Source organism: Micropterus dolomieu, linkage group LG12 (genome assembly GCF_021292245.1).
Source record: "Micropterus dolomieu isolate WLL.071019.BEF.003 ecotype Adirondacks linkage group LG12, ASM2129224v1, whole genome shotgun sequence".
Taxonomy (NCBI): domain Eukaryota; kingdom Metazoa; phylum Chordata; class Actinopteri; order Centrarchiformes; family Centrarchidae; genus Micropterus; species Micropterus dolomieu.
This window is the reverse complement of record NC_060161.1, coordinates 29,752,888-29,779,723: the sequence shown is the minus strand read 5'-3', so window position 1 is coordinate 29,779,723 and position 26,836 is coordinate 29,752,888. Positions and strand designations below refer to the sequence as shown.

The following is a 26,836-nucleotide window of genomic DNA, read 5'->3' as shown; positions in this document are numbered from 1 at the left end:
TTCCTGTCTTGAGTGATCGTAGTAGCTTCTGTAGCAGCAGCTAATGTTGAAATATTGCGTAAACACACAGTACAGCAGCCCTCTGAAGCTCACAGGATGACCATTTCTACAACGTACTTAGCCTGTTCAGGTCTAACATTCACTTGTGGTAGAAGAAGTACTCAAGTACTCATGCAGAATGTATTTCAGAATATTATTTGATTGTAAGTATTGATGCATTAATCAGAATCAAATACTTTGATTTGAGGGGAAATTGTTTTGGTACAGTTGCTAAACAAGTACAGCTGAGGCTAAATACAAATGAGCTGCTAGTACTTCTCATTCACCTTCCTAATTCTGCTCCACTGCATCTCAGAGAAATATTATGCTTTTTCACTTCACTACAATTATTTCATGATTTACACTGCAGATTCAGATTAATACTATTAGGGCTGGGCAATAAAACAATTATCGCGATATAATATTCCTCACTAACATAACAAATGTTCAATGTGTTTGATTTAATTATATTTTAATCACAAACAAATTAACACTTAATTTTTCTAGTAAGATTTGTTGAGGTAAAAAGGGACTGAGAAAAGGTTTGATAATCATTTCTTTGAATGATCCACCTCGCATTTGTGAAGTAATCTACTGTTTGGCATCAAGTGTTTGTTCTGACCATGAAGAAAAGTTCAACACCACAATTAACCATCTGGTTTCTTCAACTTTACCTCAGAAGAAAAAACCTGCCTTTAAAATTGAAAGAAACAATGACTTGACATTTATCGTACTGAATGATGTGAAATTTTTTAGCGTGATAACATTTGTCCATATTGCCCAGCTCTAAAATATATATTTTAAAATATAATTAATAAAGCTACTCGTCTCCACGTAGGAAATTCTCGAGCCACACGGCAGTACAAGTAGTAAGTCAAAATGAGCTCCACCTTTACCCGCTGCAACATTAAAGAGACGAACACATCAATAACTAATCCAATAATTTTCTGAAATGAGCATAGTTTTATTTTAATGATAATACTTTAGTAATAGTTTGAATTCTTTTACTTGTAACTAAGTATTTTTTACACCGTATTTTTGATCAGAGTACTGCTTCCACCCCTGGTTTTTCCATCTATTTTAAGTTTTTTTATATACACAATATACATGTTTTGTCTTGTACAAGATACACAAGATCATTCTTTTTCAGCTGGGTTTGGAGAACTGAATCTCAAACAATCAGATTAAAACCTTTACAACTAAATATTTAGTCCTGATGGTTAGAAGAGTCTTTCATGATTATGGGAAAACTTTCAAAATAATGGTACTGGATTTATGTTTAAGTCAAATTTGTAATAATACAATATTATTATTGCCACTAGCAAGATTGCCCAGCAACAATAATAAGTAATAATACAAGATGAACGTCGTCCAGCTGGATGTTCTGATTTAACCAGAATGAACCGGCTACAAAAGCAGCAGCGTCGGAACCAAAGTTTTATTTATTCAACCACATAGAAAAATCCAACACAAACAATAACAGCATTTGTTCTGTACAGCAGTGCATCTCAAACTAAGACGAAAAAGAAATGAGGCAGTAAAAAGTAGCAAACGTAAGGCACTGAATCTCTAAGTGTTTTTCCGAGTCGATGAGAGAAAGAAAAATTAACCCAGCAAGAAGAAAAACGAGACAATTTTACAACAGGAAAAGGACACGAGACTCGCAGGGCAACAGGACAGACGAACATTTAGTCCACACACAAACCAGCGTCCTTTAAATATTGCTGTAGTTTTATGGCAGCGGCTGCAGCAGCACAACTCTGAAAGCTCGCTCAAAATATGTTTAAATGTCTGATGCTTTATGGACATGCTAAGCTCTCAATAATGCTGCGTTCAAGAGACACTAGAGTGTCTGAAATTTGACGTCCGGTTAAATGAACACTTCTACATTTTTATTTGAAGTATTGCTGGATGAGAAGATTGATACCGCTCTGATGTTTATGCATTAAATATGAAGCCATAGCTAGAAAATGGTTAGCTTAGCATAGCACAAAATCTGGAAACAGGGGGAAGAGCTGGCACATAACGCCCAGTAAAACCACAAACTGTTGGTTTTATACTAAAGTTTGTGGTTTAGAGATGGAGTCTGTTACAAAGCCAAGCTAGACGTTTCCTATCGTTTACAGTCTTTATGCTAAGCAGCCATAGCTACACATGTAGCATACTGAAATTTGAGTGAAATCAATTTTCTCTTGGCAAGAAATTTCCCAAAATGTCCCAACTATTCCTATAAAGACAAATGCAAAGTATAAAACTCAAGCTCTTAAGTTATTTTCTCCCCAAACGTCACATCAACATGGCGGCAAACTCAACGCAGCTCTACACTGAACATGTTTCGTAGTGCTCAAAACACACCTTACGCTTGAATCTTTAAATCCATTCAATCGTGTGTTTGTGGTTTAACTGCTGAGAAATGCACGACGAGATGTATACTTGCACTTGCTGACATGCTACGCTAACGAGCTAGCTAATGATGAAGAAAGAAGATCCGATAGTGTTCGTATTTCCGCAACGAGCTTGGAGCATCTTAACGCATCTAAATACACGAATGGAGTCTCAGGTTTTACCCCGACGATGTGTGTGTGGAGACGACTGATCGATCCCGATTGGTTCTGGCATCCATTTTCAATGTGTGGAATCAATCAGATGATCCAGATGGTGACGAGAAACGATTGGTGAGAGAAAAACAAAAAGAGGCAGGCAGAAAGAGGAGAAACCAAAGAAAAGAAAAAAATAAAACACCTTCCTGTGTCCTTTCATCTCATTGGCTGAGAACTAGTATTCTCTCTCACGGCCCCGCCCCCTGTTAAATTGGACATAGTTAAGCCCCGCCCCTGGCTCACCTCCATGTCTCCTCCTGTTTGCCCCCCTCCCTTGATCGTAGCCTCCCCTCCCTCTCCCTCCCGCTCCCGCTCCTCTGTGGCTCCTCCTCATCCCTCTGGGGTTCAAGGCCGGCCGTTTGAATCCCATCGGCTCCTCCCAGTCGTCCTCTGTGCTGCAACCGACAGACAACAGGGGCTCCGCCATGCCCACGGGCGACAGGTAGCTCACCTGGCTGGGCTCCGGTGCCCCCAGTGGCACGTACTGGTTGGGGGGGTTCATTGGTTTTCGGTGGTTTCGATAGCCACGGGAGGGGTTGGCGTCACCGGAGACGGCCGTCTTTGAGATAAGGTCATAAGGTAAAGGAGAGCCGGGCGTGCTGCCGGGCTTCATGGAGGTCATGGAGGCGGAGACATCCTTGATGCTATGGTTTGAAACCAGCTGAGAACGAGAGAGAGATGTTTTATTATGATTTAATACAACAACAAATACAACTACTACTACCATTAATACCACTGTAAAAACTACTTCTGTAAAAATACCACTGTAATGGTGCTTTCAGACCAAAAGCGAAGTGAGCGTTGGGGGCGGAGCATTTACATAAAATGTCAAGCAAGACGCGGACAGACGCGATTTCCTGTCGGGTGGTGCAGAGGGGGCGAAGCAAAAGCCTTTGCATGGGTTGAAAATTTTCAAACCAGCAAGAAAGTAGCATGAAGCTGAGTCGCAATAGCCTATCAGTGTTAAAATTGTCCGTACGTCACCGACCGCTTCAGAGCGTTGTGTGGAGAGGACCAGGCAGAGCCGGGAATTGAAACGCCGCTGGCCGACAGAGAGCTGCTCAAGTACGAAGAAGTGTAACAGAGCCGGGAGCAGCGCTGCAGCTTTTGGACATATAAACACCTGTAGTCTGTCTGGATTCTGCTCCGACAACTACGCCGTTTACTCGCTTTAGGAGCTCCAAGTAAACTGCTTTTATTAAATTAGATTTAGTTTTAGGGATTACAACGTTGATTTATCTTCACTCACGCTTCTCAGCAGCTAGTGCACATCCAGTTCCACTATTGTTGTTAGCGTCGTTTGGCACGTAGAGTTCTGTTGGACTACGACTTCATATTTATATACAAACCGGACAAAACTGGACATTGCTGGGAAAAAAGAAAGCAAAAGGTTGAACTACCTGGTGAGTTCAGAAAACATGTGTATGTAAGCTTATTCCAGCCATTGTTGTACTTTACTGTGAACAAGTTAGCATAGCATAGCCCTGATCGATCCAAACTCCATTCAGAAAACAAACATTTTAAAAATTGTTGTCCTGCTGACAGACCTGAAAAAGCATGAATTCATATGTTTAACAAATCTGCATCATACTGTAGTTATTTCAGCATCAGTTCAATCCGTTTATTGCCATTTAATGACAGCAAAATGTTTACTTTGGGTTTATACAACACTTGGCAGTTGCCCAGCGATAAAACCTCTGCAAGAGAAGCATTGAGAGGATTAAATTCGCATTTGGTCTGAACTCACAGTAAGAACTACAAGTACTACTGTTAATACCACTGCTTTAAGAAGTGCTGCTACTATTACTAATAATATACCACTGTAAATACTCCATCCATCTATCGTCAAACACTTATCCTGCATACATGGTCGCGGGACTGTAAATACTACTCCTGTTAAATACCATTAAAACTGCCATTACTAACACTAACATAATAAAGACAACCACTTTAATAACTAGTAGATCGTACAGCAATGGTATTAATGTTAGTACTAATTCACCATAATAATACTAATTTCATAAACATTCCTCCTACCACACTTCTATTTCTATGATTGTTACTCTTACTACAACACTTAGTCCTAAAACATTTTACGTATTGAGCATTTGATCCCTGTGATTCTCCAAAGCTGTGGTGAATACATCGCGTGTGTGTGTGTGTCGTACTATGGGGTTGTTGTTGAGTGGCGGGTCCACCAGCAGCACTGTTCCGGACAGACTCTCTCCCTGCTCCTTCTTCAGGGCTGCTGGGAAAGAAAAACGTCCTGTTAGAAGACTCGCTGAAACATTTGGTAGTTTGGCTCCCCCTGGTGGCAAAAAACAGCTTGACATGTAAGGTGTTCATTGCCCAGAAATCCTTGGTGATTTTACTTTGACTTGTATAATAAAAACGTTGTACGTACCAAAGCCAGGTATCATCGCTGTTCTATTGTTAGCATTAGCCATGTTAGCAGCAGGACTTTCCAGAGGACCAGGGACTCGGCCGGGCCCTTGGCCAGGCATTGTGTCCCCATTGGCAGGCTGACGGTGCTCCATTGGCGCCTGGCTCACCTGAATCTCTTCAGGGGTGGATGAAGAGTGATATCCCAGCGAGGAGGGGGGGTACGGAGGCACGCTCTGAGGGTACAGCGTGTGTCCCGGGCTTTGACCTGGGTGGTAGCCCTGAGACAAGGGTTGGGGGACCGAATATGGTTGATTTGAGGCGGGATACCCGACTGGGTAGCTTGGGCTTCTGTGTTGGGGCATCTGGTGCTGTTGCCATGACAGCGACATCCTGTGGGGCGGAGGCTGGGTGACGGGGTACCCGGCCTGGCTGAAGGAGGGGTCACTGGGATGGGGGGGCTCGGTGAGTGGGGCTTGGTGGTCGTACTGAGGCGCCATTGATGCTGAAGTCGGAGGGTAATGGGGGTGTTGGTACGCCTCCTGGTGCCTGGTGGGGGGGTTGGAGGGAGGGTAGGGGGGGGTAGGGGAGGGAGAGCGGGAGGGCAGCTTGGGGTGAACTGTGTGGGCCTGCTGGAGGGGCAGGAGGTATATGTAAGGGGGGTACAAGGGCATGGAGTAGGCCTGGAGAGAAGAGAGCAGGGTCAATGTCAGTTAGCTAGCTTCTAGCTTCACACTAAGTACAGACATGAGAAAAGGATCCGTCTAACACCTGGTGCACACTAGAGGATTTTCAATTTTAGAAACACAGCATACCACAGACATAACGACAGAATAAACCGGATTTTAATATTTTAATCCTAACAACGCACACACCAGACGGTTCAGTCAAAACCCAGGACCACATACTGGCGGTTCCAGGAACTTGGGATCTCACAGGAATTCACATCATCAAACGTGACAGTGGTCATCAGCGATTTGCACCTGTGTCTGGCAAATACACAACACATTGGTGACGCTTCCCGGTCAGCTTGCTCTCATTCGCTGTTGCAGGTTACTGATCAGAGGCACCGCGATTTGAAATCAGGGAACCTCCGATCCAGTCGGTGAAACCCCTCACACAACAGGATCATTTGGGTCAATAATCTTTTTCAACCAGCCTCGAATCAGAAACCGGCACCTCTATGATTGTCAGAAAGAGCAAATCGGACCCAAAAATCCTCCCAGGTATCCTCTAGTGCAGTGGTCAGCAAGAAGCAGCCTGCGGGCCAAAGATAAGCTATAATATCTGGCCTGTGGCCAAGTTACTATAAAGCTGATGATACATGGGGCAACTTTTTGAGCAATGTTGCTGGGCAGTCTTGCTAGTGGCAAGTCCGACTATGTTTTGAACGCATAGCGGCGGTGCAGGGCGGGTTGTGGAGTGGTGGGGGAAGGGGATTACGGTAGTAATCTTTACTCATTACCATTGACTGCAACATTGCCCTGCACGATTGCTCTAAAAGTTGCTCTATGTATCATCAGCTTTAGCGTCTAGCGGCTGGTGCTGAAATAGATCTCAGTCATGACAGCAACACGTTACTCACATAATCACCTTCTTTTAAGTGATTGTGCCTACAAAATAAAAGCGCAAGAACATCTTTGCAGCAATACTTCATGTCATGTTTAATTGAGAGCTTTTACTTTGAAAAGTTCTGAAGGAAATTCAAAAGAGTGAAAAAGCCGTCGGATTCCCCTGAATGAGAAACGCAGGAATTTCCTCTGCCTGGAGATACTGGGGACACAAACATAAGCGTCCATAGGGTGCCGGGAGGCGCACACTAAAACACACGTGTAAAACGACCTCTTCATAATCAATTTGTTGAAAAGGGAGAAAAATAATAACAACTGTAGGGTTGGGCCGATAGACGATGCCATCATCCATCGGCCATGGCTGACAGACATCACATTATAACATCCTGTGAAAGCAGGTTTTAAATGACCACAAACATTATTATTGTTTTGTTACACCTCAGAATTCTCTTCTCCCCACACACTCACACACCTCAAGTAAACACAGAGCAGTACGTTTTATAAAGTTACCTAAAAAAGACTGAGAACTCGTCTTTTTTTCTGTCCACCCGCAATCCGTTATCACAGCAGCAGGTGAGCCGCACGTCGGCTTATTAATGACGCAGCCTTTCAATCAACTGAAACCAACATCTGCACCCTGTGTGTTCAATGCTGCTTTACCTGGTACGTTAACAGTCTACAAATTTTTTCACCGAGTGAAGTCTGTGCGAGAACACATGCACATAAGGCAACTGCTGATGTTTCACTGTAGACATCGCACGATGGAAATTTTGTAGACATCGCCCAACCCTAACCGCAAGTGGGGATTGAACCCACAACCCTTTGAACAGGAGTCCTGTGCACTACTGACTGAGCTAAAAAGCACACAATAAATGACACATTATTAATGATAATTTCACCTGCCATCTAATGAAGTGAAAATAATTTGGCCCGATGCCAGACTTATTTGCCGACCTGCTGCTGTAGCGTGCAGCCAGTACGACTCTCCAAGAATGTGAATGAGCACATTTCGCAAACCATTATTTTATTGAACAAATTCACTGTAAAACATCTCAAAAATCTGTCCAATACGACCAAAGTTATCTACGTGCTCACATTAGATATCTGATTTTTTTCAACTCTCAAATGTTTCTATTGTCATAAGCCTCAAACATCACGTTCTCCGTCTGGCTGTACATCAAGTGATTTAGTGATGCACTGAAGTGGAAGCTGCTTTGTTTTGGGTTTTCCTTCTACAAACAAAGAGCTGAAACGTTTTCATCTGGACACGTTTCTGTGCTCTCAGGCACCGTTTGGTTTCTTACCTTGACACCAAGGTTGAAGAAAAATCTCAAGATGTTGATATCTGCAGAGACAAATCAAGCCAACAGTTTGGTCAAAATTGCCAGGTAAAAAAGATACAATCTCAAAAATAAACATGAAATTCTTTAATTTAACGAATTTGAGCCAACACCAACAATGAATCCAATCTGACATTTATCATATGACGCTGTGCGGTTCCCGAGTTAGAAAACAGTATGTTGCGACAGCTGAAGAACTTGCTGTAAATAAACGATCCTGCCTCTGGACATCTCTGGTGACGGACAGTTTTTATTATACTTTTAAATTGCACGTTAATATAAAAGGCATCAACTTGGGCTCTGGGAACTTTAAAATGGCATCTCTCTCACTTTTTTCACATTGTTTAGAAAAAACGATTAAATCAAATACAAATAATCTTTTTGTGTTTTAAACCTCTCTCTCCCCCCTCTGTCACTCTGTAAATCACTATGACAACCACCTTCGATTACAAACACTGTTCAACATAAATTTGAAATGAAAACATTTAAATCATTTTTTAAGCAAAAATGCAGAAAATCCTCTGCTTCCAGCTTTTTCATGCTTTTATTTCTCTTCCGTGATGATAAACTAAAATAAATCTTTCAAATCAACAAAACAATGGTCAGATAAATTAATAATAAAATACTCGTTAGTTGCAGCCCTAGTTATTTTGAAATCTCTTTGGTCCAGCTCACCTTGGGGCAGGTCGTCCCCTGACTTGCTGGAGGAGTAGGGTGGATTCGGTGCCACATCGCCCTTCTCCCCCTGGGGGAATCCGGGGTACAGGGGGTCCTGGTAGAGCTGGGACAACTGCTGCAGGGGGACGGCTCCTGGGATGGACTGGTGGGGGGGTGGGGGATGTGCAGACTGGGGATGATGAGGGGGGTGAGGAAGGTGCGCCTGCTGGGAAGGGACATGAGCCGGAGACTCAGGCTGAGGCTGGGTGGGAGTGAGTGGGACCTCTGTTTGATTCTGGGTATTGGGGGTCTGGGATTGGAGAGAGGGATTGGTCGGGGAGGCGGAGAGAGTGTGGGAGGGATGCGGGACTTGGGAGGGGTGAGGAGGCTGGGCCGGTTGGACATGGAGGTGAGGATGGGTGGCAGATTGCTGGGGCTGCACAGAGGCAGAGACGGGAATTGAGGCGTGGGGGTAGGAAGCTCCTGGAGCTGGGTGAGAGGACTGGACCTGGGCCACCTCACACTGGGACTGTGAGAGGTACTGGGCCTGAGAGTGGGGCGGGAGGTGGGAGACAGAGGCCTGGGACTGAGGGAGGGAGGTCTGTAGGACAGATGGCTGGATCTGGGTCTGTGGCAGAGAGTCGACTTCAGTGTGGGACTGAGGTTGGTGCTGGAGGTGAGGAGGACAGGACTGAGGGAGAGTGGCCTGGGCCTCGGTCTGCATCTGGGGCATCAAGATTTGGTTTTGGGGCAGAGGAGGCAGAGTTTGGTTATCACTCTGGGTTAACGAGGTATGGGTTTGGGTCTGGGACACAGAGATCTGGCCGTGGTTTTGGGGCAGAGACACCTGAGGATGAATCGGGGGCAGCGAGGCCTGGCTCTGGAAGGTCTGAGGTCCAATGTTTGGCAAACAATCTGAAGAAGAAGAACAGACATGGAGTCAGACCCGGAGCAGATCCAGTACGTACACAGAGTCTTAACACCGTCTCACATGAAGGAGCCAGAATAATTCCTGCTGTGACACCAAAACTTTTATTTAACCAAAACCTATCGTGGCGTGCAGCGGTGGCAGGAAGTCGGTACACATTTACAGACATCCTCAGATCGAACTGTCGGTTTCAGACACCAGAAAAAAACGGCATCTTTCCTCAAACTAAAAGGCTTCAGTCCAAAGTGTAATTAAGTTTGAAAGACAGATGCCTAAAACAACCTGTAGTCCGATGCTCAATGTTTTTCCTGTGGCCTGAAGCCTTCTGGTCTAAAGAATAGGGATCGACCAAAATGTTTTTTTCCAGGTCGATCCCGATACTGACCAATTAGACCGATATTTGGAAGAGATATAAATTTGCTTTGAAATTTTTAATCTTGGTGTCAAAATTTAGAATAACACAAACTCCAACCCAAAGCTTTGTTAAAAATAACAATATTAAAGTTCATTGTCATGTTTAATCTTTATAAATAGCAAAATTAGAGATCCATCCCAGAGATGGACTTGTTAACTATGAGTGATAAATCATCATAAACTTTGTCTTTACCGGCTGCCATTTATATTTTATTTATTTTACATTGTTAGGATTTTATTGATACTATTTATTGGTTCTGTTCTTTATCATATTGGTTTTTTATTACAAAATAATTGCCTTTTAAAAAGCATGTTATTTAAAAAAAGAATAAATTCAGAACAGTAATCAAATTTTATACCAGACCACCACAGTGAGGGCGCAGCTCATTCAAACAGAGCACACTTCCAGACAGACACTGCTTGACGTAGTATACGTGAAAACTGACAGAAATGGTGATTTAAAGTGAATTTGAAAGATTTAAAGAAATTGAAACCTCACACCACTTTAAAAAAAAAACAAAAAAACATTTGATTTCTTACTTGGAGTTTGTGCTGAAACTTTTGGAGCCTCGTGGACTTGAGCCGCCTGATGGATAGGAGTGGAAGAGGAGGAGAAGGTCGGAGGACTGGGGGAGTGGGGGAGGGAGGAGACAGGCGGGGAGGAACGGGGGAGGGAGGAGGTCGAGAGGAAGCCCTGTGCAGCCGCAGGAGAGGGAGCAATGGGAGCGATGAAAGTGAGAGGGGGCAGCGAAGAAGCAGGAGGCGAGGCAGATGATTTAGGAGGAAGAGAGGAAGAAGTGGAGGTGCCATGTTGAGAGGAAGAAGAGGGGGGAAGAGAAGACGAGGGGAGGACATGGGAAGCTGTGGTTGATGAAGCAGCGGGGAGACTAGGGGTGAGGAAGGGGAAGGGTGAGACAGAGTGAGGCACGGCGCCGCCCGTTACAGAGGCTTTAGTGTTCGGGGTGGCAGCAGCAGCAGGAGAACTTGGTGTAGCCGAAGCTACAGCGTAAGACGGTGTGTTTGTTTTAGCTGCCGGGGCACCACAGGCGGGTGGCAGGCTGGATGCTGCAGCCTTGATCGAGCTCAGCCAAACAGGGTTGGAGTTTGCAGACGGAGCCGCAGAAGGTTTGGAAGCATGAAGGGTGGGGTTGGTGGGTGTAGTAGTATTCGTAGTAGCAGCCGCGGCGGCTGCAAGAGGCGGGGTGGAGGATTTCGGTCTTTCACCAGCAGAGGGAGACGGTGCCCTAATGTCTTCAGCGGCACCCTTAAAAAATTAAAGCATAGAAGTAATATTATAATAAGAGTATTTTCACCTGCATGAACTTAAAACATTTCCTTCCCCTTAAAAACTTTCCAGGGCTCCTCTCTCCCAACGTGACTTGTTATGTTTACAAAACACATCTTATTTGTTGTTATAGATATATATCTCCGTCTCTCGTGACGTCACCCGTTGGTTTGTGGACTACCGTTTTTAAGTTTCAAGTTTGGCCAATAAGCCGCCGCCATGTTAATTTTTTGCAATCAGCGGCAACGGACGTGACCATATTTGGACGAGACGGTGGCGCTAACGGCCGTGTGTGGAGCTAGCTAGCTTGCTTAGCTAGGTGCATCTGTAATTCACGTTAACTGCCATTTTAACAGGGCTGATAACTTTGTTTAGTGAACAACAGTCTTAAAACTAAATGTATTCAACAGGGAATGTGAACAGCTGACTCCTTTTTCAACGGCGGCGGTTAAATTTACACAGTGCCTGGGGTACGAGTCACTCTAGCCTGATTTACAGGTCGCCATGGTAACGGCTTGTCAATAATAGATAATCCCGCCCTAAAGCATACTCTGCTTTATGGTCTATTTTCCTCTAAATGGGACCATAGATTACTAAATCAATATCATGTTGCACTGCAGAAGACTTGAAACCAGCGACTGAGACTATAAACTCATTAATATGTGTTTACTGAGGTAATAAATCAGCTGAGAAGTCGGGTCATTTTACCATTATTTCTAATGGAGCCGAACTTCTTTTTGCAACCAGAGGAGTCGCCCCCTACAAACTGTAGCATCGCTCTCAAACTGTCTGTGATACGCTGATTGATACGTATTCATTGATCATTCGGCTAACAGTATAAATTCTTTCCTGACACACGTCTGCGTTTCTTGCTCAACCTCGCAACCAACAAAACGAGGAGCAGCTCATTAAACAGCGACACGAGCAGTAAAAACTTTCACAGGCTATTTGCAAAAAATAATTTAAAGATTAACTGATAACAAATATCCTGACAGATAAAAAATATGAATGACTAACGCCTGTAGAGTCACCAGATGTGACTCATGTGCGTCATTCTGAGGGCCAGCAGCTGCATCAGTTGGAGAACTTGTGCTTTAGTGAAATCACGTGTTGATCTGGCTCTTTAGTGGTCATTCATCACCGTCTAAGTTATCATGTTCATGACTAATAACCAAACTTACTGTCTTGTTCCTTTGGGATCGTCTCTTCTCTCCTCCCTTCTTCCTCCCTACTTCACCCTGCATCACAGACTGGGCCTGAGGGGGGGGGGCAAAAAAATAATAAAAACAACATACTTATGGGAGTTACTAAAGAGACTAAAACATCCTTACAAAAGCTTTTAAATAAGAGACACTACAGGCAAAGACTTTTTTCAAGTACAGGTCAATTTTGAGATTTTGGGCTAATTTGCTGTCATGACATCATGTTTTCTTTACGACTAGAGGGGGAAAAAACTGCCAAAAATACATATTTAGGTCTTTATTTTACTGCACTTTGTCCATTTGTGTTTGGAGATTTCTCCTGAATTCACCAAGAGGTAGCATTAGATGCTGCCTCGTGCATATTTAGACAATGATTATTTATCGTAATACAAGTAATTATTACTGGGGTAAATTTTATGGTGATATCTATTAGTTAACATTTATACCTCATTCACTACAAAAATAGTCATTAGTTGAAGCCCTAGTTTGGGCTACTGTAGAAACATGGCGACGTCCATGTAAGAGGACCTGCGGTGTACGTAGACAGAAGTAGCTCATTCTAAGGTATTAAAAACATAATGGTTCCTTATGTAAGGTGTTTATACACCACTGAAGACATAGTTATGGATATTATATTGCAGTTCTGTCAATAGATCCTTTTATAAAAAAAAATATATATATATATATATATTGTCTTAATGTAAGATCATTTTTACTGTTTTCACCTGTTGTCTCTCCTTAAGGAGGACAAATAATGTTGTTGTTTTGGTTGTGTTTACTGTAAACTGCAGTTTGTGTCCTTGTTTACCTTGTTGTCCTGTTTGTTTGTTCTGTGTATTTTCACTGAGGGTAATGTAAGACCAGAATAAATTCCTCATATGTGTACCATTAAAAGTGATTCTGCTGTGAACCAGTTTCAGGAGGACAGGTGCAGCTTTGTACACAGATAATCAAACACAGTATGTATGTATTATTAATATTTAAATAATGTGAATTAATCCATCATGTGTTTCTTTGGGTCTTCAGGTGGGAGCCAGCCTTAATGCTGTCATCTCATCCTGTGTGAGGATGATGTAACAAGTATGTTCGCTTTGGTTTTTCCACATCCGGTGAAGTAGAGATCTTTCTGACCACATGATCAGTGACTCTGAACTCACCCCGAGGGCGGGGAAGCTGTGCTCGTCTCGGAGCTGGATCTCCAGCAACACCCCTTTCCTCTCCTCCTCCTCCCTGGCCAAACGCTCCTTCTCTGATATACCGAAGGCGGAATCCACCGAGCTCACAGATTTCCTATAAATAAAATAAGTAAAAAAAACAACACGTATTATAAAATTAGTTAAACACAAAGTTTACTGGTGTGCCTCCTTCACTGAGATGGTGTCTTGATAGCAAGAATATTTTAGCCTCATGCTTGAATGTTCAAATAAAAACATGCGATAAATGAAGTGGTGATGACAGACGGTCTCTGGGAGATGTACTAACCTGTTGGCTTTCACGCCTCCCTGCTCCTCTACGGTGGCCTGCGGGGGCCAGGAGTGCTGCTTATGCACGCGCCCACTGGGGCCCGGTGCGGTTGTTGGGGAAACAGAGGAGGACGCAGGGACCTGCTTCCCCCTGCCTCTGCCTTTACCCCTCTCCTCCCACTCTGAGGGGGACAGACGGCTCAGTTTCACTTTAAGAGTTTATAAATGTGTGTTTATGTGACGTGGTGTGTGTGTGTTCACCACCTCCATGTCCGTTGCTGAGCCTTTTGTCTCGGTTGACCACGGTGCTCCAGCTGTTCTCATCCTTGGAAGCACGCAGACTCCACAGAGGGACCTGTCTACACACACACACACCCGTCAGCACACTCAGTGGTGGAAGTACATTTACTCACATACTGTACTTAAATGCAAATTTGAGATACTTTACTTCAGTATTTTCTCTCCTACTTCCCTACATTTATCTGACAGCTTTAGTTACCAGCTACATTACAAATAACATGAAAAAACATGAAGAGCTTATAAAAAATTATGTTTTGTACCCAACAGTTTATACAGCTGAAACAATTAGTTAATAAATTGATCCATTGACAGAAAATAAATTGATAATCATTTACAGCATTTTTCATGTAAAAAATTTGATGGTTCCAGATTCCAACACGTGATTTTCTGCTTTTCATTTGAATTATTTTTGTTTGTTGGACAAAACGGGCGTTGCGAAGGTGACGATATTTCTCCCTTTTTATAATTTATTTTATAATGTTACAGTTTCCAGTTTTACAAACCAAACACACAAATCGATCAATAGATAAATTAAGTAGAAGATTAATCCTTAATGAAAATCATCATCAGATACTGAACAGTTCAAAATGAGCTCCACCTCAAAGACTACAGCAGTAAAATCCTGCTTTTACAAGAATATAATCATCTCATGATATAATGTGTGGCAATAACAGGGGACGTTTTTATACACTGAGCACTTTTACTTTAAAATACTTTAAGTCTTAAATGTGGAATCCTCCAGCGCCCATCCATTCAAACTTTTTTATTTACCGTTTCCCCGTGATGACGAGATAACAAAACAATAGTCTAATACAGGAGTCAGCAGGTGAGTTACGATAATTTCAGAATAACTTCCAGTGTCACGTCTTGGCTCACTTTGTTCTTTTCCATCTTTTTTACTATCGTCCTCAACAAAGTGAAGAGTTTCACGTGCTCACAATAAAGCATGTGCAGGAGTGTGTGCTTCCCGGCGATTGGTCCACATCCACCAACCTATATACTTTTCATTTCCCCGTCATCTCCAGGCAGAGGAAATTCCTGCGCTTCTCATTCAGGGTAATCCAATCACACATTTCCTGGCAGCTATTTCGGAGGTGTGTTAAACACCTTTGAAAAGTTCTGAAAGTCATTCAGAAGAGTCTGTGGCTTTCATGACACACCTCTGAAATAGCTGTCGGGAAATGTGTGATTGGATTCACCTGAATCTCTTCATAAGAACTTTGTTGAAGAAGAAAGTAAAAAAAAGAAGTGGGGATCGAACTCACAACCCGTTGACTGTGAGTCCTGTGCTCTACCAACGGACCCAAGCAGTGACACTGGAAGTTGTTCTGCAATTATCCTAAAGAAACTCATCTGCGCGACCTTTTGTAAAACTGTTTTATTATCTCGAGAAAATTATCCAAAAACAACAAAACAGTTTGAATGGAGAGCTGCTTAGGGCTTAAATACCGTTCCTCACGTAACATTTTCAACGCAGGACCTTTACTTGTAGTGGAAAACTTTGTCCACCACTGCACTAACGTACAATATAGTGCGTGAGTGTGTGTGTGCAAACTACCTCCTGCCCAGCTCTTCTATGTGAACGGTCACTGGACCGTTGTTGGGTGGCACCTCCTTGATGGTTGCATTGTAGCTCCGCCCACCACTATCAAGGCGAACCTGCAGGTGATGCAAGCACACACACACACGCATAATGGGAAAAAAGCAGGTGAGGAAGTAGAGCTTAAATCCAGACACTGAACACATCACACGCACCTGGCAGCGGTCTCCGACAGTGAACTGCATCCCGGCAGCGATGCGGTAATCCATCTTCTGTTGTGCTGAAAGTAAAAAAAAAAAAAAACACAACTTCAAACTCCCTTTTTTCCACAACTTGTGCTCATTTTAAATCAACTATCTTTGTGATTAATGAATGAACAGTTTAGTCTATACACACTGCTCCAGTTTTTCTTTTTTTTTTTTTTTTTTTTTTACATACACACACCTTATACTAGCTTATATTCCATACTATGTTAATGTTACAGTGTTTCATTACAGTATAATTTCTATTAAGTATCATTACTTAATCATACTACACATCGTTTACGTACACACAACTTTGCTGCAGCTACTAATCACACCACTTCTTGGCTTGTAATTTTAAGTTTATTTTTGTTGTGTAGTTTTACTTTCTATACTTATTAACATCTGAATTTCCTCTCTGGAGATCAATAAAAGTTGAAATGTCTACAACATATCATCATCATACATCATCAACGGACTGATCAGCAGCGCATATTTTAATAACAACCATTCGGTGTGTTTCCTTTGTGTCACCTCTCTTGGTCTTGTGCCAGACGTCGTACTCTATGTTTCTGAACAGAGTCGGGTTCAGTGAACGTCTCACCCTCTCAGGCAACTGCCGACCACGCCCGCGGCCCTGACACACACACACACACACACAGTTATCCATTGTCCGATACAGTGTTCAACAACTAAGGCAGTTCAGCAGGTGTGTATGTGGTTTGATAACATTTGTTGGACTGAGAGTGTGTGTGAGTTACCCTGTGTCTCGGAGCCGTCGTGTTTGTTCCATTTTCTACCCTGCATCATAAGAACAAACACATCATGACATTGTATATGTTGTTGTAAAGTTTTCCCAAATTTTCTCAACCTTTAAAAGGAACTCATTCAAAATCACCACATCTGGAGACACTGGACATCAATATTTGGAATTTGAAAAGTAACTAAAAGCTTAGGGCTGGTCAATATGGCCAAAATTTGTGTCACAATAGAAAGTTTCATATCTTTCGATACTGATAATTATCACGATAAGTATCAAATCGTTATTTCTTTCGGGTTTAAGTGCTGATTTTTGTTCCTGAGTGAAACTGAAAAAACAGGCATGATTGGCAAAGGGCAAAAAGGCAGGGAAATATACTGAGACCCCCCCTCACACCCTGATAAACTGGCAGCGGCTCTATTATAACATGGATGGTAAAGCAGGACCCATGACAATAACTCATTTGGTGGATGTGTTGCAGTGGAAATCAATCATCGCCACCCCTCTATAGTAATTATTTTGTATTAATTTTTTACCAAACTTCAACAGCTAAATGTGCAACATGAAATAATTGATTCTATAACTAAATAATATAACTACAAACTTTCAAATTTGTTTAGTAGAAGTTAGATTATTTTTTATAAGAGACAGCAGCAAAGGTTGTTGCCTGTTTAAGACCTGGTGGCCTGACTGTTAAAGAAACATTTATATTTTTCAGGAAACTCAGATCAAACAGCAGATAAGTTCCTGTCTATTGATAAACTGTAGGAAAAAGTTTGACATTTCAACTCTGGCAGCAGGCGCGTGCGTAAGACAAGAACGACCGCGACAGTTTCACGAGTTCCCGCCAGTTACACAGAAGCCATTGCCATGGTTACCTCGGGGAGCGCTTGTTTGCCTGTCTGTCAGTGAGGAGCGCAGAGCGACCCCGGGGATCCAAGCCGTATGACAAGGCCTTATATAAAACCTGTCACAACCATTCACAAGAAATTAATTTATAACTTGCCAAAACCTTTAACATAAGGACATAAAGATTTAAAAAGCAACCATTCATACAGCAAAGTGTATACAGGCTATATGAGTGATCAATCAACATCAAAGTAAACATTAGAGATAGCCTATAACAAGTAATAATCAAAACATACCCAATTTATCCGATCCTTATTGTCAACTCAGTTTTGGGAGAGTTACTCAGAAATAATAGTCGTTACCGAGTCGTTCCTACTAGTTACTTAGCATATACTCCTTAAAAAGTAATATTAGCTACTCTACTTATTACTGGATGATATAACGCCACTCTCTCCCGATGAGTCCAACCATCACTGGCAGTAGCGGCCGGACTTTCACGTTGCTGTGTCGCTTTAGCTGATGCTTCAATTAGCCTAAGTATAAATGTAGAATTGTTTGCGGTTGAAAAGAACGTAAGTAATTAAATAAATAATAAAAATAGTTTACAAACGATCAAATAAATAGATAAATAAAAAAATAAGTAGGTAAGCCAAGCAACAACTACATACAGTAAATGTATTTCGCTGAGTATAATGATAGTTCGATTATGTATCTGTGTGTGGATGTTCACTCTTGACCTTTTGGTTACAATGTGTGGTAAATGAATGACGACGTCAGAGCTTAGATTCTGTTCACTATATAGTTTATGATGTATGCATGTAAATAATTGATTTAGTTTTGAGGAAGCTGAAACGTTTCCTACCAGAGCGGCTCGCCAGTGTCAAAGTCAGACTCGTCACTGCTACCGCAGGCGGGCATGTTGTCGTCACTCAGCAAATCAGAGGGTCGGGCAGGCCTCTGGCACAGACCCAGAAAGCTCCGGTCGACATTGAACACATCTTCATACAGCAGCTCGTACAGGATGGCTGCAAGAGACAGAGAGAGAGTGACTAACGAGCTGCTGGGAGTTTCCTAACACACTGAACTACACGACTCACAGGAGAGGACGACATGGAGAATAAATCGTTCTGCCATCCTGACTCGAGTTGTGCCTTACTTTGGGTCCAGAGACTTAGGAAACATTTGACCTGATGAATGTAACCACCAACACTCACACTGGCAGAGGGCGGCGCTCTTAATGTGGCTGACGGGATAAACGCTGTCGTAGTGATTCCCGTTCAGAAAACACAACCGCACCTGAAAAAAAATTTAAAGAAAGAGATCGGTGTGAAATAGTTTCTGTCGGGAATTGAGGCGCTTAAACTTTAACGACTTGCTCACACAATTATTTTGACTACTTTTTACTAGAAATAAAACTGGAAACAGAACAGTCTATAAATCAACACCTCAAAAATTACCAAATACTTGAGAACTAAAAGTCAGCATTACAGGCTTCACAGTGATGTGATTTACTGCAGGTTAAGCTGAAACAAATAAGTTCATCATGTCATGTTTTAAGCAAAAACTCACTTCATCCAGCTTCTCAGTTTTGAGTATTTGCTGTTTGTTTTGTGTTATAGAAAACAGACTATCGTTGGTAAATATTTTCTTATATTTCATAGACCAAATGATCAATCGAGAAAATGATATGGGCCAACAGTTTCAGGAAATATTAAAGAGTTTAAAGAAAACTGAGCTGCATAACAGATGAAAGAGAGATGCAGTGGTGGGAACACACACGGGGCTGCAGTCACACCTTGTCCTTGAAGTTGTTGTCTGTGATGTTGACAGGTGGTTTGCAGGGCTCCTGGAAGATCTGAAAATCCCTCCTGCAGAAACACAAAAAGCCCGAGACAAACACTGCATGATGTGATGTTTCTATATTTTAGAAATAATTAGGACTAAACGATTTGGGAATTTTTCTGCCAGATATTGCGATGGCTATCCCTAGAAATACTAGTTGTAGTATTTTAGGAAGGTTTGATGAGTAACTCAGCAGGTTCACAACTCTCCCAGTACTTGTTCTTTTACCTCATGTTGTTTGTTGTTAATGTGTCCCTGCTGTCTGTCCTCATCGTCCTGTGTTGTTTTAACGCTGTGTGGTGAAGCCAAATACATAATTTTCCACAACCCCAAAATCTACAATAAAAGGTCCTAACTAACCAACCAACCAATTAACGGAGCAGCTGCTGACTCTACAGCTCAGTGATTACAATGTTTTCATCTCAGCTTCCTCGCAAAAGGTAAGAGACGTTCATGTTCAGTTTAAACTCTCCTGTGGTATAAAATCATCTGTTATTTGAGAGAATTGGGACGTTTCAGTCTTTCCATATCGTTACCACTAGATGCCGCTGAACGTCCAAAAATTTATTTTTATATCATTAAATAACAGGAAAAAAAATATCTCAACACATCTGAAAGAGTGACAGGTGGGTCAGAGGGCAGGGCTCAAATAAAATAAAAAAGGTATACTGTATGTTTTTAACTTTATAGCACAGCATGTACGTGTCGTGTTCAAAACATCTCATTAAATAAATGTGTAATGCAGCAGTAAACAGTAGTGTGAATGTTTTTCACTACCTAAACTATTATATCACATTAATATTACATTACTATGAAAATGTAACTTTTTATTCAGTAACTCAGTTGTGCTCTGTCTACAAGGGGTCCTGCACATTTTCCAGACTCAAAATACCACAGCTACAAATATGTGGATGTTTATTATGTAAATTAATGCTTAGTCAATTTTTGCTCATATGTCGTTTAATAATTGCCAGAAAATTGTACTGCAGCTCCTACAAATTACACACCAAACCATTTTGGGTTCAGTCCACTCTCCTGAGCAGAGAGAAAAGTCAAACATCTCTGCCCAAACCGGATGTAAACTACCTGCTCGTTAATTCCCCTTAACATATTGAATAAATTAGTTATAAATTAGTGTTCTCCCCATATTTTATAAATAAATAAAACCCAAAAATGAGTAGGAAAAAAGAAATTTCATTTCCACAGCATGAACGCAGCCATAAAGGTTTCCTCATGCGGAAAAGATAGTCTGTTTACTTTTCTAACTCATAACTGTTCTGACAAGCTCTGTTTGGTTATTTGTGATGCTGTGTCAGGGTTTTTCCTGGCCCAGAACAGCCCTGTGGGGAAGACTACACACAACAGTAAGCATGATCGGTAGAATGAAGCTTTGAATATCTGTTGTGACATTCAAATTAAATGCTCAATTTCCATAAAAGTGTTTCATGGGATTAACTGAGTTGGTCTTGAAAGGCAGAATGAGCAGGATTTGAAGGCTGCTGTTTCTAAACGGGGGGGGGGGGGGGGGGGGGGGGGGGGGGGGGAGGGGGAGAGAGAGAGGGGGGGGGGGGGGGGGGGGGAGAGAGAGAGAGAGAGAGAGAGAGAGAGACTGAATGAAGAGAGGGAGCGGTGTGAGTGAGAACAAAGACGTGAATCAGAGAAATAAAATGTTATTTTCTAATTGTTTTGCAGCCGCACCTCCTCACACCCGTGTGGGAAGGAGTACACAGACCTGCAGCTCTTAAAAAGTCCACGAGGCCGACAGAGAGCAGAGGAGAGAGACAGAGACATCGACGTAACCTGGTCGGTTTTAACAGAGTTGCGGCTTTTATGAGAAATCCCAGCAGGTCTTGTCTCCCATTAACACCAGGAGCATTCAGCAGCTCAGCTGTTGTGTAAAATACAGCAGCTGACTCCTGGAAGGAACTCGTATCATTTCGGTGCTGGGTAAAAGCTCTGGCTCTTAGCCATAAATTCCTCTACACAGGAAAAACGCTGTATGTATTAAATTCAAAGATATTGCTGCAGTTTCTTTCAAATGACTTTGGTCGTGATGTCTGGATTTAATACAGATATAAGGCTGTGACGTACAGGCACGTTCAGTCACACGCCGTGCTTCTAGCCTCGCTGTTGACGTCAAGCTCACCCTGGCTCGCCCTCACTCACACAGGTCTCTCACACCAAAGGCAGGTGTCCACTGTTTCATCACCACCCATTTTACACTGGTAACAGATAGGTACTCGGTATCAAGACTCATTTAGAAAACAGAACAGTCTGGAAACACAATATTTTTCCATACTTATCCAGTCCTTGAAATGACTAAAATCAAAGTCCATACCGTGTAGGAACTCTGTTCAAAGTACCTAACATATATGGTGTATAGAGGACACTGCAGATAGTATCCCATCATTTTAACATGCAGGTCAGGTTTCATTCCTGTTCATGTGGCTCAAATCACAATCACTTCCGAGAAGACAGTAAATACGATCGCTACAAACTGTGAGTCAAATTTATTCTGTGACCACTGATTTTCAAAATAACACCTCAACATCGTGTTTCATGTGGAAACTTGTTACATAGAAGAATTGCACATTTAAGACGTCTCTTACTTGTACATGACAGCCAGCGCGTTGATCTCCACCTCTCCTACCCATTGCTGGAAAACAGACAGTACCATTACTCTCACTGTCATCACAGCACAGAGAGCAAACAAGACAGCATCAAATATTTCACCAAAATAAAAAAGGGGTCCACGAATCATTAAAACTGTCGTACCTGTGGGTCCTGAAGCTTGTACAGATAATCCTCAAAATCGCCTTCAATGAACTGCAACGAAGGAGACACGAGTGAAACAACACAGTCAAACAAGAAAAAGTTCTTGTTTTAACTCAGAAGTTAGTCTCAAGTCTCGGCTTTGACTTCTCACATCAACTACAAGTCTTAAACGTAGCGTTTTGAGTCCTCAACAAGTCATTATGTGATGTTAACAATATTTAATGGCATTTTAAATCTTCAGAGTAACAGATAGTTTAGTAAAAATAAATTGATTTGTGTTTATTGATTTCAAATAAACTTTGTAACGTTAAAAAGCAAACTGATCATGTGAGACTGTGTGTTAATGCTGTGAATCGGAGGCTAGCGTTGCCTCTATGAAGGCAGGTTTTTCATCCCACCTTCAGCTTTCGACGTGTTCGGACAGTCGGGTTTGTGTCAAGCGCACCTCGATCTTCATGATTTATGATGCCTCTTTTAACCTCACGCTCATTCACGCACACTTTGGTCTGTTGTGATTGTCTAGTTGGCTGCTACAATAGTCTGCTTTGGCTCATATCAGCCACTGTGACCAATGGATGAAGGAAGAAAAGTCTGGCGATGTTCTATATGTTTGAGTACCGATTGCTAAAAACTACGGTGTTCAGCTGTTTTAAGAAATCATGACCTGTTTTTTAAAGATACCGGCCTTCAGCAAGAACCAATGAGCTTGAAGTGGCAATCAGAAAGTACTGAGATGCAGATAAACACATTGTTGGTTTTGGTCTTAGCAAAAATACTGAACACAACCAAACTGATCTTTTATAGAATCAAACATCAATCATCTGCTGCTACATTACTTTGTATTTCTGGCTCTAGTTTATTTATTTGTTGTTTGTTTCTCCTTCCTGTGGATAGGACAACACATCCAGATCATTTTACAAGTAGCTTCAGTGAAGTCTGACTTCAGAAAATACTTGGTAAACCCTCGATCTGCTGGAACCACATTACCAGGCGACAGATTTTCAAGGTAGCCGCATTAACTCGAAACTTTAACAGTGTCAAGGTGAAAGGAGGAGTCAAACGGGGGGAGGGGGGGGATTAATTAAATTGGAAAAGAGGCAAATTAAACGATCCATTTCTAAACCTGCGAGAGCTCTGAAAAAGACCACAATGCAGCAGCGTGCAGGTCTTCAGACAAAGACCTCATAATGACACCTCATGTTTGAAAACAGTCACCTTTATCCAACATTCTGGGAGATGTCTGAAAGCCCTGCTGTAGTTTAGGCGTCATGACTATTTCACTGTCATAAAAACACTAACTTTTGCTTTCAGTTCCTCCTCCTGTCATTCAGCTTCAGTATGAAGCTTTCGGTTCAGATCCACAAAAACACAGACACAAAACCTGCTGTCTCATCCCACAGGTTCACAATCATTTCTGTTATTTACATTTTTCTGTAATTCTGGATCGATTACAATTTACGGCAAGATTTGCATCTCATTTTCAGCTACTTGTAACGCTGCAGATTCACCGAGAGAAGCTTAATGTACTCAGCAGCTACCACTAAAGAGTTTGAATTTGTGACAAAAATAACTCATTTAGAGAAATTCTCAATATCTATGTTTTGTTATATTATCACATCCCACTGCAGACTACAAACAACAATATTATTTCATTTAGACATGCTATGAAGAGAAAAAACAACCCTCCCCAAACCTAAATAAAACAACTTCAATGACAGTTGGTTAGGTTTAATGCTCTGACTGGGTCACTTATGGTGCACATACCGCCTCGTAGCTCTCTCTGTTCTGCTTCAGGAACTCCACACATTTGGCCCGGACTTCAGTATGAAGGCTTTGGCAATGCAGCACCTAGACGGGGTCAAAGGTCAACAGTGTCAAACGCACATTAACAATTAAGGTCACACGGTCAACATGCAGACATGTACATATATAATTTCCATGATTTGTTAACCAAGTTTTTAAAACTTGTATCACTCGCTGCCTGAGCTCACGCTCCTTTAACCACACTACATTAAGAACTCAATTCTGAAAAGTGACAAATGTAAATATTTTACAGCGTAAAGTTCATAAATGTTAACAGTTGGCTTTGAAACTCCGCCTAAAACCTTGCTACTAAGGTTAACTTTTATCCGGCTAACATTAAGACAGTTGCTAGCCTGCACCAGCACAACAAACAGACCAAGCCCTGCTTTTCACCTGTGTTCAGTAAGCTAGTTGGAAAGTTAACGCTAGCTGTTTTTCTTCAGTTGTACCACTTTACCTGCTCGGCGACAGCCCGAAACAAGCACGACCCGTCTTTGGCAATTTTCTTCCGATGCAAACCGATTGATTTCAAGTAGTCATCCATTAATTTCTCTGCTCCTCTCTCCTCATTACTTTGCATGCTTCCGCCGCCGTCCATGCTAGCGGGGGGCTAGCAGCTAGCCGCTAAAGCTAGCTGGTTTGCTAATACCTGCGTGTTTGACGGTTAACGTTAGCGATTAAATCTTTTAGACGCCACCGGCTACAAGTTGTCAATATCGCCCCGAGTGAGTTTAAATTTCTACATCTAAGGTCTAACGAGTGTCAAATACAACACCAGTTTCTAGTTTCGTTTTCCAGGAATCCCTGCTCATGCCAGAGACTCTATTCCTGATTGTCAGAAAGTGAAACTAGTGCAGTTAACTTTAGCTGGCAGTTAGCAGGCAGGCTAACAGCTAGCAACACACCCCCTTCTTCCTCTACGGTGTCAAGTAGACAGCTACGCGTCAGAGTATTTCCTGTTAATCTACCAAAATAAAAGTCTAAACAAAATAAAATTTAAAACTGTGATTTGTGTGTTTCAAAATAAAGACGTTTACCATCAAACAGAATACAATACAATTAATGGTCAAGACCTTAAATATGAAAACAACATAAATAGAGAAGATGAATGACTTACTGAATTTTATTTAATACAAAAAACTGTCACACTTTTCAAAATAAAACCCTCTCTGTCAGATGTCAGAAGACCCCCGGAATATGCTATCAAAATAAAAGCTTTGCCTACTTGTAATACTTCACACACACATAAGGATAACTTAATAAAGCATGCATTTTAAAAGTAACACGTGAATTGAATGAAACCACAACTACAATCTGTTTGTTTTTCATGGTGTGTTTGACTTGCGGTGCAGGACTGTCACATGCGGGAGAGGTCCCGCGAAATCCTGAGCCCCACGTGGTGGGTCAGAGGAAATAACCATGTGGTCATCACACGGCAGGACACCGCCCACTGTGGGCTGGGTCAAGCTGCACCGGAAACAGGCATTCATGAAAAACAAATGGGGCAGAGGAACAGAAATTGAATGGACTGAATACAGAATAAAATGTTGCATACTGAAATAGAATAATCTAATTCCCCAATTATGCCTTGGACGTGTTCTAGAAAGACTCACAAATATACAGACTTTAGTACTAAATATGAGGGAAAAAAGAGACTGTGTTAAATCTGTACACTGTTTTGTCTACAGGTAATTATGCAACTCAACCTATATGAAAACTACAGTTTCCAATAATAGACGAAAACCATTTTCCATATGTTAAGTGCAAAATTGCATTCTTGTTTCCTGGAAACCCTTTAGGAAACTTATTATTATATAATATATATATAATATTATATATTAGGAAAAAAAATTTATGACCTGTAAAATAAAGTCCTACCAGAGCGGCTCCAACACAGCATACAAGGATCAGTAAGGCATCACCTCTAAAATTACACACTTCCACCTTTTGCTAAATGAACGCAGTAAAATACTGGTTTCTCTCAAATATTATCACAAGTATTTTAAATGTAACTGAGCGTCTGAACTGTAATGTTTCTGTCCAGGTTAAATTTTAAAGAACAAGTGGATTCGTGAGAGATTGTGAGACAATGGGCCCTTGGGCACTTTTCCATCTTTTCTTCTGTGGTAGTTCTTCAGGTTAACATGAGCTTTGTGGAAAACAGATCCTGCACTTTAGTACTCGCTGGAGATGAAGATAAATGTTTCCCAAAGTTTCCTGGCACTACAGATCCACACGGAAACGCCTCTCCACAGACATCACACAAAATACTGTCACCAAATTACATGAGATCGGACTTGGCATTAGTAAAATCTAGTTTGTTAAAGAATCAGGAGTGAAAAAAAGCGAGCCCACGGGCCCCGGACATTTTAAAGCTCATTCAGAGGAAGAACATCATAAGTACATTCACCGAAGTACTGTACCTAAGTACACATTTTAAGTATCTGTACTTTACTTGAGTATTTCCATTGATGACACTTTCTACATCACTTTGTAGCCTACTCCACTACATTTATCTCAGTAAATTTGTGATTTTTTATTATATATTTATTATATATAATATATATATATTGCCATAGGAGGGCAACAACCCAGCAGCAGGACCGCTACTTCCGCCTTTGTGCAAGGAGGAACAGGAGGAGCACTGCCAGAGCCCTGCAAAATTACCTCCAGCAGGCCACAAATGTGCATGTGTTTGCTCAAACAGTCAGAAACAGACTCCATGAGGCTGATATGAGGGCCCGACATTGTACTTACAGCCCAACACCGTGCAGGACATTTGGCATTTGCCAGAGAACACCAAGATTGGCAAATTTCACCACTGGCGCCCTGTGCTCTTCACAG

The 26,836-nt window shown here is 41.9% G+C and overlaps 1 protein-coding gene across 3 annotated transcripts; it reads right to left on the bottom strand.

Annotated features, from left to right (window-relative positions):
- Positions 1-1,463: 1,463 nt before the first annotated feature.
- otud4 (OTU deubiquitinase 4) lies at positions 1,464-24,891 on the bottom strand. Of its 3 annotated transcripts, none has more exons than XM_046065914.1 (21): positions 24,450-24,891; positions 23,954-24,037; positions 22,190-22,240; positions 22,024-22,070; positions 19,368-19,440; positions 18,787-18,868; positions 18,435-18,597; positions 16,725-16,764; positions 16,498-16,600; positions 15,937-16,001; positions 15,740-15,840; positions 14,146-14,240; positions 13,901-14,063; positions 13,576-13,708; positions 12,398-12,472; positions 10,472-11,195; positions 8,608-9,504; positions 7,897-7,937; positions 5,044-5,704; positions 4,808-4,947; positions 1,464-3,300 (listed from the first exon to the last, which is right to left on the bottom strand). In XM_046065914.1, exons 1-21 carry the CDS (start codon positions 24,588-24,590, stop codon positions 2,815-2,817), a joined length of 4,365 nt encoding a protein of 1,454 aa, XP_045921870.1. In that variant the 5' UTR covers positions 24,591-24,891; the 3' UTR covers positions 1,464-2,814. The 3 variants fall into 3 exon arrangements, with proteins under 3 accessions (XP_045921870.1, XP_045921872.1, XP_045921873.1); XM_046065916.1 differs by having other exon boundaries at positions 4,808-4,887; XM_046065917.1 differs by having other exon boundaries at positions 4,808-4,884.
- Positions 24,892-26,836: the final 1,945 nt, after the last annotated feature.